Raw genomic sequence first — 13,556 nt, 5'->3', positions numbered from 1 at the left:
GAAAGAGTTGCCATCTGCTTACGTGCACGCTAGGGCAGTTGCCATGTACCATGCAAAAACACATGGTAACTCGGGTAAAAAAGAGTTGTCATCTGCTTACAAGCAAAGTTAGGGCAATTGCGATGTATCCTGCAGAAACACATGATAACTGCCAGCTTTGGATGTGGGCGAGAAGACGGACGTGTGGGTGAAGTGATAAACGCCCACACACTAGCTCCCTCTACGTGCGTGAAAACTTATGTGTGGGCGAATTGCTAAACGCCCACACATCAGCCCCCCGTATGGTAAAAAAGGACATGTGGATGACCGGATGAATGCCCACACACCAGCTTAGTCCTATGTGACACACAAAAACTACTAGAACGCGTTAAAATTCGTGTAGAATTGATTGAACAAGGATATATGCGTATGGACAAGTTGCCATACGCCCATACATGTGGGCGTTAGTGTTTTCGTTTTTCTTTATACAATGAAGAAAGAGGGAGCGAGAAGAAGGGAACGAGAGCATGGCCCCCCGATTGGATCGCCCCTGTAAACTTTACGGACCAAAACAACCAAGCAATCGCCTAATTGAAGCCCACCCGGATTTCTTTACAAGGCACATAAATGTTAGTGATTTCAAAAAAGTTCACGAATTTGAAAAGGTTTACAATTTTTTTAAAGAAATGTGCACCAATTTAAAAAAGTTCATTATTTCAAGATTTTGTTCACGAATTTGAAAAAATGTTCATTCAAAAAATGTTCATGATTTAAGAGAACGTTCATGAATTTGTAATAAAATGTTCGAAAAACAAATTTTGAATTAAAAAAATGTTCATGATTTTAAAAAATGTTTATGATACAAAATTTTCATGAATTTAAAATATTTTTTAAAATTGAAAAACAAAAATGAAAATGAAAAACAGAAAATAAAAGAAAAATGAAAAATGAAAATAAAAAGGAAATAGGAAAAGGAATAAAAGAAAAAACCGAAAGAAAAAATAAATAAATAAGGTTCAGGGAAGGAGAACCTTCCCAAAACAGGTTGGGATGAAACCCATAAATGGACCGGCCCATACAAAAATGCACGCACAAGGGGGGTACGCACACGGTCGCTAACCGGTGACCCCGCGCCAAATAGATTCCCCCTTCCATTTTTATTTTTTTGAACTAATTCCCCATTCCATTGGCTTTCGTCAAGTTTAGATTGCTTACCACGAGTGTCACATGGTTCCCCCTTCCATTGTTTTTCAAGGGAATAGCCAAACTTTATTCATTAAATTCCACAAAAGTGTGGGATACAAAATGTGTCATGAGGCTAGCCAAGCCACACATGTCGTCCTAAAGCTAGATTGAGAGAAAATATTGCTAACTTATGAGCTTCAACATTAGAAGTTCGACTTTCAAAAGTAAAACCACACGTAAAAGAAGTAGCTCTAGCTTTTATTTCACTGATAATGGCTCCATATCTCCCTTGTCCTCCCTGGTTGATATCACCTATTACTTGTTTAGAATCAGAGGCTATGACGAGCTGGTTGATGTTTAGATCCTCGGCTAAATAAAGGGCTTCTTTGCATGTAATGGCTTCCATGGTGAGGGCATCCTCAACTCCCGCAATTACCAGTACTGAGCTGCCGAGCTAGTTATCATTTTTATCACGACAGATTGCCACTGCCGAACCTCCCTACCTCGTCTGATGCCTGCATCGACATGAATTTTAAGAAAATTTGGTGGTCCCCCCTTCCCTTGGTAACAAGTAAAATACAGATGTAGAATATTTACAGGGGTATATTTTCCAGATCTCCCAAGTGGGGCCGTTTTTTTTAGGCAAACGAAAGCCTGGGTTGTATGTACTTTTTTTAGGCAAGGGTTGTATGCACTTCCGTGGCCATGGCCTGAGCCTGCAGGATATATGGCCCAACAGTTACTGAAGCCCATGTGGCAAACCTATTTCTTTGTAGTCCTGATTTGCCACCTGACCCACCCCAGTTAACCTTCGGCCATCAAGAGTAAGAAAAAACTTTGGCCGCCAAAGAAGAAGCTCCATTTTTTTTATTTATTTTTTTTGCTCTACCAAATTTCTCTCTTCACTCCAAAAAAAGTTTTCTCTCGGTTTTTCTATCACAAGCCATTGAGAGTAGGAGAACTATGGATCAATGCCATAGCTATACTTTTAGGTTCTTCCATTCTAGATTTGTTTTTCGCGATGACAGTATAATAAAACTTGCATGGCTATATTTTTGTCATGGTGTGGCGTTCATAGACCATGCACCTGACACCATGAAGCATTTGGTGTTTTGTTTGGACGGATAGTCGTCTCTAGTTCAAGTGGATTATCAGCAGTCACTAGGCAGTGGTGGTAGTGATGGTGGTATCATGATGATAGTGACCAAGTGACAATTCAACGGCTTGCCTTGCAAGGGGTGTGGCCCCAACCACATCCATGCCCTAGATACCTCATGGGTGGCTATGCGGCTTTTCAGAAAAAGCTGAGGTTAGCCCAGCTTATACAAATTTGATATTCATTTGACTTCAATTAGTGATGTGACTTTCGAAGAACTTTGATTAATTATTAAGAAAGTCGGTTAGTTTGCTAAAAGAATGTAGCTTAACCCACTTTGGCATTCCCACAAGAGAAAACCTCATGGTTTGATTTCGAACGACTTGAATATTGAGAGTACTAGAGTTGCACAAAAATATGTGCAGCTTAAGATACAGAAATGTGCACATATTTTTATAATTTAAAAAATGTTTAACCAGCCAGCATCAGAGAATAAAGTTGTCACCGAAAAATAAAGTACAAGTCACATAGACACTGACCAAAAAAGAAAATTACAAGCAAGACCGAAGAATCTCTTAAGCTTGATGCCAGCTTCTGTCACCCTTGTCCAACACCACCAAAGCGGTCACCAAAGTAAAAAGGGGACGGATCACCTCTTCGCCCAAGCTCAATACGGCTCCATTGCCGATTCGCTACTTTTTTTACTTCCAAAGTACTCTATCTCTTTAAAGACAAAGCCATTACTGTTTACTGGTATGTGAATCGGAGATTTGTGCGGCGTATTTTGCCACGCATTGCTTGTACGTAGTATTGTGCAGTACTCCCTCTGTAAACTAATATAAGAGTGTTTAGATAACTAAATTAGTGATCTAAATGCTCTTATATTAGTTTACAGAGGGAGTACTGTGTAAACTAGAATCACCCAACACGTGGAATAAGCTGAACCCAAACACTAGAAACATTTCATACGCTGATTCCACTAGAGCTGTGTGTCACTTTCTTTCGGTTGCTTCAATGCAGTAAAATCGCATGCGTCTTCAAGAACCATGGCTCGCTCCAACTCGAAAGGTCTCCTCTACCTTGTGCGTACTACAGTAATGGCTAGTAGTATTACTACAAAACAGCACAGATACAAAAAATACTGCCGTCGCAAGTCGCAGAAGTTACCAATCCTTCTACTGATTGTGGATATCTCATGTCCTATTTCAGCAGACGATGCTGCCAAGACTGAAGCCCCGGCCACAGGACAAGAGCATAGGATCCGTTCCATGGTACACAAAATGTGCGTACAAGGCGTGTAAGTTTTCTTCAATGAAGAGCGAGGCAATAAAACAGATAAGCCAAGCTGCTACAGACTGGTTAACCAATTGACTGACACTATTTACAGAGTAATGGATTAGCGATGCCAAGGCTCTCAATTCTGCGCTGACATGTTCCACCGAGCACTGGTTTTCTCGGTTTCGTGCAGAAACGCAACCTGCTGACGGAGGATCAGGGGTCTGCAAACTGAACTTACTACCGTGCAAAAGCAGAACACACATGGCAGAGACTAGTGCAAATCAAATCAGACTGAAGGAATCACAAACGAGCAGCAATGCATCGTTATTCTAAACCGCATCTCAGTTTGCATTCCGATCCATTAGCGGTAGAATTCGCACACAAAATGCGAATTGGCCAGGCATGGCTGCGTTCAGTTCAGAAGAGCAGAAAAGCCAACATCAACCAGATCATCACTGATGCGGTGTAGAACCACGACTGCAACATTTTCTAGATAGATAACAGCTTGCAAAAGCAACAACCAAGGATCCAACAAAGCGTTGGCAATCATCTAGCACTCGCACTACTACTACGGTACTACCACTACTTGCAGAGAGATAAGCAGAGTCAGCAGCAGCCAACTACTAACATTTGGAACAACAAGGGCGACGCGTTCAGATTCTGCCTAGGAGGAGGTGAACTTGGTGACGGCCTTGGTGCCCTCGGAGACGGCGTGCTTGGCGAGCTCGCCGGGGAGGACGAGGCGGACGGAGGTCTGGATCTCCCGGGAGGTGATGGTGGGCTTCTTGTTGTACCTCGCCAGCTTGGCCGACTCCCCGGCGAGCTTCTCGAAGATGTCGTTGATGAAGGAGTTCATGATGGACATGGCCTTGGAGGAGATGCCGATGTCCGGGTGCACCTGCTTCAGCACCTTGAAGATGTAGATCTTGTACGTCTCCACGCCCTTCTTCGCCTTGCTGCCCTTCTTCCGGCCCCTCGTCTTGCCCTCGCCGCCGGCGCCCTCCTTGGCCGCCGTCTTGCCCGCCGGAAGCCGCTTCTCGGCCTTGGGCTTCTTGCCCGCCGGGGTCTTCTCCGCCGCCTTCTCGACCTTGCTCTCGGCGACCGGCTTCTTGTCTGCCTTGGGGGCCATGGCTGCTGCTGCTGCTTCGGAGGTGGGAGAGGGAGCGGGAGGTGTTTCGCTGGGAGGTGGGGAATTGCAGATGTGAATGGAGGCGGGGGGCGGAGGAAGTATATAGAGGGGAGGAGGTGCGCGCTGATTGGTGGAGAGGCCGGTGCCTCGGATCGATGACGTGGGCGAAGTGGTGGGCAGCAGGAAATTTTCTCCGTGGCTGGCGGGAATTTTGTAATTTCGGCGCACAGAAACACAATTTAGAAACATACTCCCTTATCCTCAAAAAAAAAACATACCCCCTTTTGTGCTACTCCACAATTTTGTTGGAGTAGTCTTTTACGGATGCGACGCATATATTAAAAAAAAACAGTATTACTTCTCTCACAACTAGGAGTATGTTACTCGTGCGACCCAAAACAAAAGGCCACAGTTGTACTCTGCAACCTTGATTCAGGTACTTCCCCTCCCTTCCCTCGCCTTTCGGGTTTGGGTTCTCAGTCCTCGAACGATTCCTCTAAAGCACTTGTCTAATGTCGCCACGTACGGTGTGATGGTGTTCTGCGACGAGCATGGGCCTCGCTTGGAACAGATTGCATCCATTGGGGCTAATGAGATCTTTGAAGGGGCCCTCGTGCTCAGGCGGGACATGAGCCCCGACCCTTGGACTTTTGTTGCATCCATGCATAGAGAGCATGAATCCAGTAGTGGCGTCCCCTCGGCGACCGGGGAGAAACTCCTATCGTCGTGACCTCTCAATTGGGGTAGCGTGAGAGGCCTCTCAGCGCGCCTGATGAGTCTAGATTTGCATTAGTTTTTACCTCTAGTTTCTATGTTGTATCTGTAGATTATCGGAATTTTTACATCGTTCGCGCACCCTTTTGATTGATTTCACCATGATCTTAACCAACAAGAGGATCTGAAGCAAGCGTTAAAGAGGAGAACACGGCTATATGGATGAAAATCATGTTATTTCACACGATGGAAACCTATCATAAAGAGAAGCGATTGAGTGGAGCAATTTCCAGCCAAAATAGGGCACCCATGAGAGAAAGACGACGCCTGGTATGAGCGCAACCTCTTGTACCCTCGCTCATACCAAGTGGTTTCGCCTCAATGGATCGACTATTTCACCACGAAGGATTCGACACGAATCAGAGTTGAAAAGACACGAGAAACTTCACTGGAACTAAGAACCCTAGCCTCCGGAAGGGATTCAAGGGGGAATCGATAGAAGGGCTCTATCATGCCAACATCTTGACCAAGGAGACTCCGGCATCAGCCATAGTCGTCACCATCCCCTTTTCATCTCTTTGTAATAGTAGACCCTAGGTGGAAACGCACGTGTATTACATTGATCGTTCATCCATGTTCACATTGTTATCCTTGTGATGTGTCGTTTCTGTGTCCAAGTACTACCCCTATTCTCGGGGATATGGAGGAACCCTAGTATGTTTAAGTGTTGAACGCCGAGTGGATATAAAATCCTCTTTTGCATACTTGAGTTAATATTCTTCATGCATGTTGCATAAGTGTGACGCTCTTAGACCATGCGCCCGACACCAATAAGCATTTGATGTTTCGTTCGGACGGACAGTCACTGTAGTTCATGTGGGTTATAATCTGAACTAGAGGGATACATGTGCTTCGCCGCACCCGTTTTTCACTTATTGGATTATATTTTATTTTTCGATTGGTGTGTAGTTTAAATTGGCTGCCTTTATTTTGGTTTTGCTTGTCTTGGGCTAGTCCTTTTCTGTGTTGGAGTTGGCCTCGCACATGTCATTGAAATGCTACCGTTGAATCTTTCCCCGCCCTCTCATAGTCGGTGAGCGCCACTACAAAAATTGAGAATGGCAAGGACCTTGGGATGGTGCTCATGCCCACCCACATTAGACACGAGCCGGATGAGAGAGCAGGAGTGCTGGCTTTCCTGGTGACCTTAGCCTTCTTGGCTTGCGCAACAACGACACACGTTGCTGGTGGCCTTCATGACGACCTCCTTCAAATCATCGGCCATTGAGTCTTTGTGCTTGGGTTGGCAGGCGGCACTGAGATATAACTAAGGATGGCAATTTTATCCATGGACATGGACATCCATGGATATCCGACCGGAATGGATAGGGTTTGGATATACTTTTGTGTCCATGGGCGGCGTCCAAACCCGACCCGATTGTTCGTGGATAGGGCATGGATATAATCTTGTACCCGTGGATATACCCAAACCTGACCCGATAGTATGACTTAATGGAGGAAAATCTGCTATCCCTGCCCCACGGTCATATGTCTCACAACAATTTTATATTTTTTTATCTAAAACATGCATAAGAAATTACACAATCCCCATCGTAACTTTTTTTAGTTGACATTCAATCCTCTCTGTAACATACTCCAACACCCCTTTCCTTATTTTTACCTTCTTCTTAAATGGCTCGTCATTCTCATCTGTTAGAAAAATACTAAATGATCTTAGGTTGTTAGTGGATGTTGATTTACCATAAGTGAAGCATAGCCTACCACGAGGTGAAGAATGGAAGAGTTTATGTTAATATTGTGTTATGTCTTATTTATATGTCTCGAGGGACCAATGGATATCCAATGGGTATGGATATCCATCGGATTTGGACATGGACATAATTTTTCACCCATGGATTTTTTCATGGATGGGCAAAGACTGTCGTCATGGACATGGATATGGATTTGAGATTGTTCAACCGATCCAAACCCGACCCATTGCCATCCTTAGATATGACGGGAAACCCAAGAAGATAATTTTTGGTGATTGGACCTTTGCTCGAAAGATGGACCCTCAAATCAGGGGAAGGACACACGACCACATCAACCGAAAATGCAATTCTAGATCTAATTGAGCGCACCCCTAAGATTTGTGTCTTTTCTTTGCAATATATTCTACCCCATTAGCTTTAGCTATCGTACGCCATTCAGTCCCTTCCATTTTACATAACGAACATTCTATTTTAGTGAGTTCCCAGTACACAAATTTTTCATCTATCTTCTCATCTCTCACACAAATCATATTTGTGTTATTAAAAAATAACCATGCTAGAGTTTATGTTTATGTTTTTATCTCGATCATGAACATAAGGAAAATATATATGAGCTTTATGCGTTTCACCTCGATCATGAAAAAAAATCAAGAAAAAAATGTGACTGCATTTTTCTTCATCATCTCATGAACAAACAAAGTCGGAAAACAATACATGATTTCCATGCATTGGAAAGAATCAATCATTCACAGATTAGGAAGGATATATTCACAAAAAGATTAGAAAGAATATTACCGTGATTCACAGATTAGGAAGGAAATTTTCACCAAGGCACATGAAATACGAAAGGGAGAAATGAAGAAACGTGAAAGATTTCCTGATGCAAAGGAATCATGGACATATGTGAAAAATGTATGATTGGCTAGTTTGCTAAAGAGGCAAGGCAGGTACTGATGGCAGTGATGATGATTGATAAAATGCCAATTCAACGGCTTGCCTTGTAAGGGGTGTGACCCCAACATGCTCTACGATATCAATGAGATTATCCCGGCTTATGCATATTCGACAATATGCAGTTTCTTAGCAAAAACTACAGCAAAAAAATTTGAATTAAGTTAGACATGCGATGTTTGAAGAAATTTGATTATAACTATTAATGAAGTCACATAATTCGCTAAAAACATAGCTTACCCTACACACCTTTTTTAGAATTTTAAAAATGTGTAACCGGCCAGCATCTTGGATAAAGCCTTGCTGCAGATCTTTGGAACCAAAATGCACATATTGTGAATTATGTAACCACCAACTGGTTACCAGAAATTGTTTTTCAGATATTAGAATTTCTGGCCAAGGGCAAAAAATACATGCACAGGGGGCAGGGAAACGTGCATGGGGAGGTGCTGACAACATGCTAGAGGCTAACGATCCGGGAGAGGACAAGCACAAAGTGCACATGAACCATGTTTGAACTTCTGAAAAACTACATATCAAAAGCTAGTAGTGTATAGTCTAACAGACATGGGCGTTCAACAATTTCCTCGGAGGCATTTTGATCTTCTTGCGCTGGTCAGTACCCAGCCAAAAGAAGTTAAACTCTTCCACCAATCATCAAAAGGGCATACAAACATTCATAAAAGAAGAGTAAAAACATCACTGAATCAGATTTGATAGCTAAAATTGCAAGGATAGAACGCAAAAAGTGGGCAAAACACAGCATCAGGTTCGAACTACATATAACATCATATAATGTGCGACCCACACATTCAAGATAACATGAAGACTACAGTTCTTCACAGGGAAACAGCAGTTCAACTTGCTATCCCGGCCTGAATCCATCTTACATGACTCGAAATGAAACCTAAGGGACGAGCGAAACCCTCCAGACTTCAAAATAACCTGCATTCGATGGGACATATAACATTACTAGTGGATCACACAGAAGGCTCTGAATCAAGATTTATATGAAGAATTTCGAAACATAATTATGCACAAAGTAAGATACTGGGGAAACAGATTATCATCAAACTAAAATTCTCAAGCATGTACGAGAAACACACCCAGAAATTACTCATCCCTACCATCATTCTGTCCCTCTCTCTTATCCAGTGCAAGTAAAAAATGATTAATTATGCACAAAATAAGATACTGCGGCAACAGAATATCATCAAACTAAAATTCCCGAGCATGTGAGAGAAACACAACCAGAAATTACTCATCCCTACCATCATTCTTTCCCTCTCTCTTATTCAGTGCAAGTAAAAAATGACGTATCAATAGTGCTTGCAAATGCCTAAAGGCTAACTAATGCAGCTATTTTTTATGCAAGTTCCAAGCGACTAATCCTCAGTTGATCAAGGTGAAGTCACATGTCCAGCAAGATGCTGCAAGAGCAGAAATATCTGTGCATGATACACAAATTTACATATGGGACCAAATTCAGTATACACAAGTAGTGCCCATTTTCCCACTTCACTATGTAATTTGCTCAAGAGAAGAATGCCAGCACATATTACATACTGCAAGTGTGTGATAAGATTTTTACTGACGGACGGACCAAACTAAATACACATGGATGAATCATGAATAGCTGACAATTCGATTTAGAAAATTGTGCATCAGGCAACAACACATTCGAGATAGTAAACAAATAACCAGCAACGGATCGATTCTAACCTTTTAGATGCTGCTCGGGTACATGAAGATCCTGACCTTTTTCCCCTGAGCAAAGCAAACACCACAGCACCGTCAGCATGCGACACAAGATAGTACATCAAAGAGCAGCAGGCATGGCACCGGAACAGACAGCCGGAGAAGTTGGACCGAGCAACTCACCATGGCCTCGGCGGGCAGGTTGGAGGTGAACTTGGCGCGGACGACGCCGGTGTTGCCGTGGGGGCGGGAGACCTTGCCCCAGATGCAGCGGTAGTGGGTGCCGTTGCTCTTGGTCTTGGCCTTGTAGACGTAGGCCATCCTCTTGCCGCCGTACCAGGCCACGTCCTCCCTGGTGTTCACCCCCTCGATCTGCACCAGCGACGCCGTCTCGTACTGGTTCGACTTGGACCTGCACGCGCCCGACCAAACCCCACGGATTCAGTCAGAGACCCACGCGAGGGAGAACCGGAGAAGGAGCGAAGCTGCTCACCTCTTGTATCCGAGGATGGTGCCGCGGACGTAGAGCCTCACGCGCTGGCCGGTGCGTCCCTTCACCATCTTGCTGCTGCGGCGGCGCCGGGGAGGGGGGCTGGGGGTTCGGGGTGAGCTGCGCAACCAGGAAGGGGAGAGAAAACCCTAGCGGGCGGCGCTCCTGGTGGGTTATGTATCCCTCTGTGTGGAAGTGGATGGTGGGGATTTGCTGGTGAGGGTTTGTATGGACGGCCGTGATTCGCTTTTGGGGGAGAATGCGCAGCTGAGGCGGGCGGGGCCTGTTATCGTACGTGGGTCGCTTCTCTTTTGCAGGCCTAAGGAGGTTAGCTAGTTTGGATGGGCTGACGGAAGGCCGGGTCAAGGGCGTAAGCAGGCCGTGGAAATTAATTCACGCGGCAAGTAAAATTGGCAACATGCCCTTATAAAAATGTAAATTTGGTTACTAATAAGTTAAAAAAAATGTAGTCTCTCCGTTCACTTTTATAAGTCATTTTAGACAACTGAAAATAGGTTGCTTTGCATGTTGTCTGAAATGTCTTCAAGGACTTATAAAAGTGAACAAAGGGAGTAAATTGGTTTCTTATTTACAGGTTGCATTTACCCTTTTTATAATTAACTTCACACAGAAAGGTACTACTCTCTCCGTCCCAAAATAACCTCCGCCCAAAATAAGTGTTGCAGATTTAGTACAAAGTAAGGAATGAAGGGAGTATTTTCAAAACTGGACACCGCTCGCTTTGTGCATGCACTGCCCCTAGGTATGGAATGGATGTGCCTGGATTCTAGATTCTCGCGGTGATACAATTGATTTTTTGTGATATCGATATGCCTAAAACATATTATTCTTATTGGTCCAGTAAAGTATTTATGTGTAGTGCGTGCATGGAATTGTTGGATGCTGCTAAAGGAGTTAATGATGCACTTTTTGTGTGCTCAGGAAGAGGTAGAATATTACATTATTATTTTATCTCCCGATAGGGATTTCAATGTAAAAGCATGTGTGCTTGACTTGCTATGGCCCATGTTATTGCAGAGTAACAACCCTTCACACTTTAAGCCATTTTATCTTTAAGATCAAATATATTTATGTGAAGTTAGTGGATTACACCATATAGTAGCCAAAAAAATTCCAAGCTCTTGTGCATTATTTTGGCATGTGGAAATCATAGAAATCTCAGTTGAATCAAATTTCAGAAATCACATAATCTCATAAGTGATCATCTAAATTGATGTTCATTCCTCAAAAAAGCAATGCCTATTTTTGTTTGCCTCATGGCCCAGTTCTGTAGGTTATAAATTTTGATAATGGATAATTTTTTTATTTCTAGCTCAAATTAATGCTTATTGGTGCTCTTACACTCATTGAACATTTTTTTAGTTTGCATGCATGGTTTGTCCGCATTGGGTGGTGAATTTGGTGGTATGTGCTTGGCAACTTGTTGCGTGCATGGAGGAGTTTGTCGATTTGTCTGCTAACGCTGGTTTTGTGAACTAGCTCGTGCCATTTTGTTGGAACTCTTGCTTTCATGCATTTCCCTTTTTGTGATGTATGCACACAAAAGAGGGAAGGATGAAGGTAGTTTTTTGCTTTGTTTGTTGTTTGTGCAGTAGAATCATCTTCCGACCCAACTAAACTTTTATCGAGTTGTTATAGTGGGCTATGTTGCTCTACAGGGTGTTTGATAAAAACATTGCCCCTACTTCTTCTAAAGATGTGGTGACAAATTCGTATTTCAAAACTTCAGGTTCCTAGCTTTCTACTTGTTGGTTTTAAGATCAATATTTCAGAAACCTCATACCTTATCACTGCATATTTTTCATTTGTAGGTGTATTGTGTCATTAGATACATCATCCATATGGATATATTTTGTGCTTGGACTCCTCTCCTTTATATCATGTACCGAATTGCATGCTTATCCTATTGCCCAAACATGCAATATTTTACCATCGTGTTCTCCCACTTCAACACAATTATGACATGCATCTAATGTTTACTTATCCTATACATCAATTTGTATTGTAGTTTATTTGGCAACTTTGGATGGTAAGGTTTCTGAATTTCGCCCCATTGTTTTATAGGATTTTCATTTGTAGGTGTATTGTGTCATTAGATACATCATCCATATGGATATATTTTGTGCTTGGACTCCTCTCCTTTATATCATGTACCGAATTGCATGCTTATCCTATTGCCCAAACATGCAATATTTTACCATCGTGTTCTCCCACTTCAACATAATTATGACATGCATCTAATGTTTACTTATCCTATACATCAATCTGTACTGTAGTTTATTTGGCAACTTTGGATGGTAAGGTTTCTGAATTTCGCCCCATTGTTTTATAGGATTTACAAGTTTGCTTATTCGATTTTGATAACCATTGTGTACTTGTGGGAATGTGAAAGGACATGAGGTGCCCCCATGTGTGGTTTTGGTAATTAATGACATTCTCTATGGACTAATGGTTGTATTGAGTTATATTTGAAGGATTTGTCCATAGACTTTTCTTGAAGTCCATGTGTTGGTTTCAAGGAGTTTATGAGTTGACCAAGGTGCCATTAAGGAATTATCCAAAGATTGGTCGTGTGAGTGTTGAGCTTATTGCAAGCATGTCTTGAAGAAGAAGATTGTGTGATCATTCATGTTTACCTTCAAGACATCATCCAAATGAAGGGAGTTGGAAAGATTCAAGGTTGATCAAGACTAAGTCAAGAGTGAATCAAGTTGATCAACTCACAAAGCGTATAAGATGTACCGAGAGGGATCAAGTGATCCCATGGTATGGTAAGCATTGTCCATTACGCTCTGTGTACTAACCCATGGTCTATGTGAGATTTCTATGTGGGGTTAGGTATGTGTCCATGGACTTGCGTCAAGAAGAAGATATCATACAACCCATGGAGAGGATGACATCAAGTGGTGATCATCATCAAGATTGCCGTGTGCAAGTTCAAGTGGAGCATCACGAAGAGATCAAGTGCTTGAAGCTTGTCGTCCATTGTGGTGGCAATGGACTTATGAAGATGTGCGGAAGAGTGGCTCACCCATAGTGGAGTATGGGGAGAGCAATCAACTAGTCTTTCATCAAGCCAATGCAATCAAGAAAGGTGGTCCAACTTGAGGGAGTCAAGATCATCATCATCTAGCTCAAGTGGACCATGTGCAAGGCAAAGGTTTGCCCTTGATAGGTTTTCTATTTTACCGGTCTCATAGAGGTAGTTGGGAGACCGGGTTGTAGGATCGATTGCCATACTAT

At 42.8% G+C, this 13,556-nt stretch overlaps 1 protein-coding gene and 1 pseudogene across 1 annotated transcript; both read right to left on the bottom strand.

Annotated features, from left to right (window-relative positions):
• Window positions 1–4,004: 4,004 nt before the first annotated feature.
• On the bottom strand, window positions 4,005–4,744 carry LOC125512725 (histone H2B.2 pseudogene; annotated as a pseudogene).
• Window positions 4,745–8,789: 4,045 nt separating this feature from the next.
• Window positions 8,790–10,454, bottom strand: LOC125514994 (large ribosomal subunit protein eL33w). The gene is made up of 4 exons (XM_048680402.2): window positions 10,296–10,454; window positions 9,986–10,214; window positions 9,827–9,871; window positions 8,790–9,049 (listed from the first exon to the last, which is right to left on the bottom strand). The coding sequence occupies exons 1-3, from the start codon at window positions 10,361–10,363 to the stop codon at window positions 9,830–9,832; spliced, it is 339 nt and encodes a 112-aa protein (XP_048536359.1). The 5' UTR covers window positions 10,364–10,454; the 3' UTR covers window positions 8,790–9,049; window positions 9,827–9,829.
• Between the last annotated feature and the right edge of the window lie 3,102 nt (window positions 10,455–13,556).

This window comes from Triticum urartu, chromosome 6A, assembly GCF_056163025.1.
Source record: "Triticum urartu cultivar PI428250 chromosome 6A, HENAU_Tu73, whole genome shotgun sequence".
Classification (NCBI taxonomy): Eukaryota; Viridiplantae; Streptophyta; class Magnoliopsida; order Poales; family Poaceae; genus Triticum; species Triticum urartu.
This window is presented reverse-complemented; position numbering and strand designations above follow the sequence as displayed.

Coding starts and splice junctions, on each gene's coding strand:
- LOC125514994 (XM_048680402.2), bottom strand. CDS start 10,363: ATGGTGAAGGGACGCACCGGCCAGCGCGTGAGGCTCTACGTCCGCGGC. Junction 10,215..10,295: donor ACCATCCTCGGATACAAGAG/GTGAGCAGCTTC, acceptor GGGCGCGTGCAG/GTCCAAGTCGAACCAGTACG. Junction 9,872..9,985: donor ACCTGCCCGCCGAGGCCATG/GTGAGTTGCTCG, acceptor TGCTTTGCTCAG/GGGAAAAAGGTCAGGATCTT.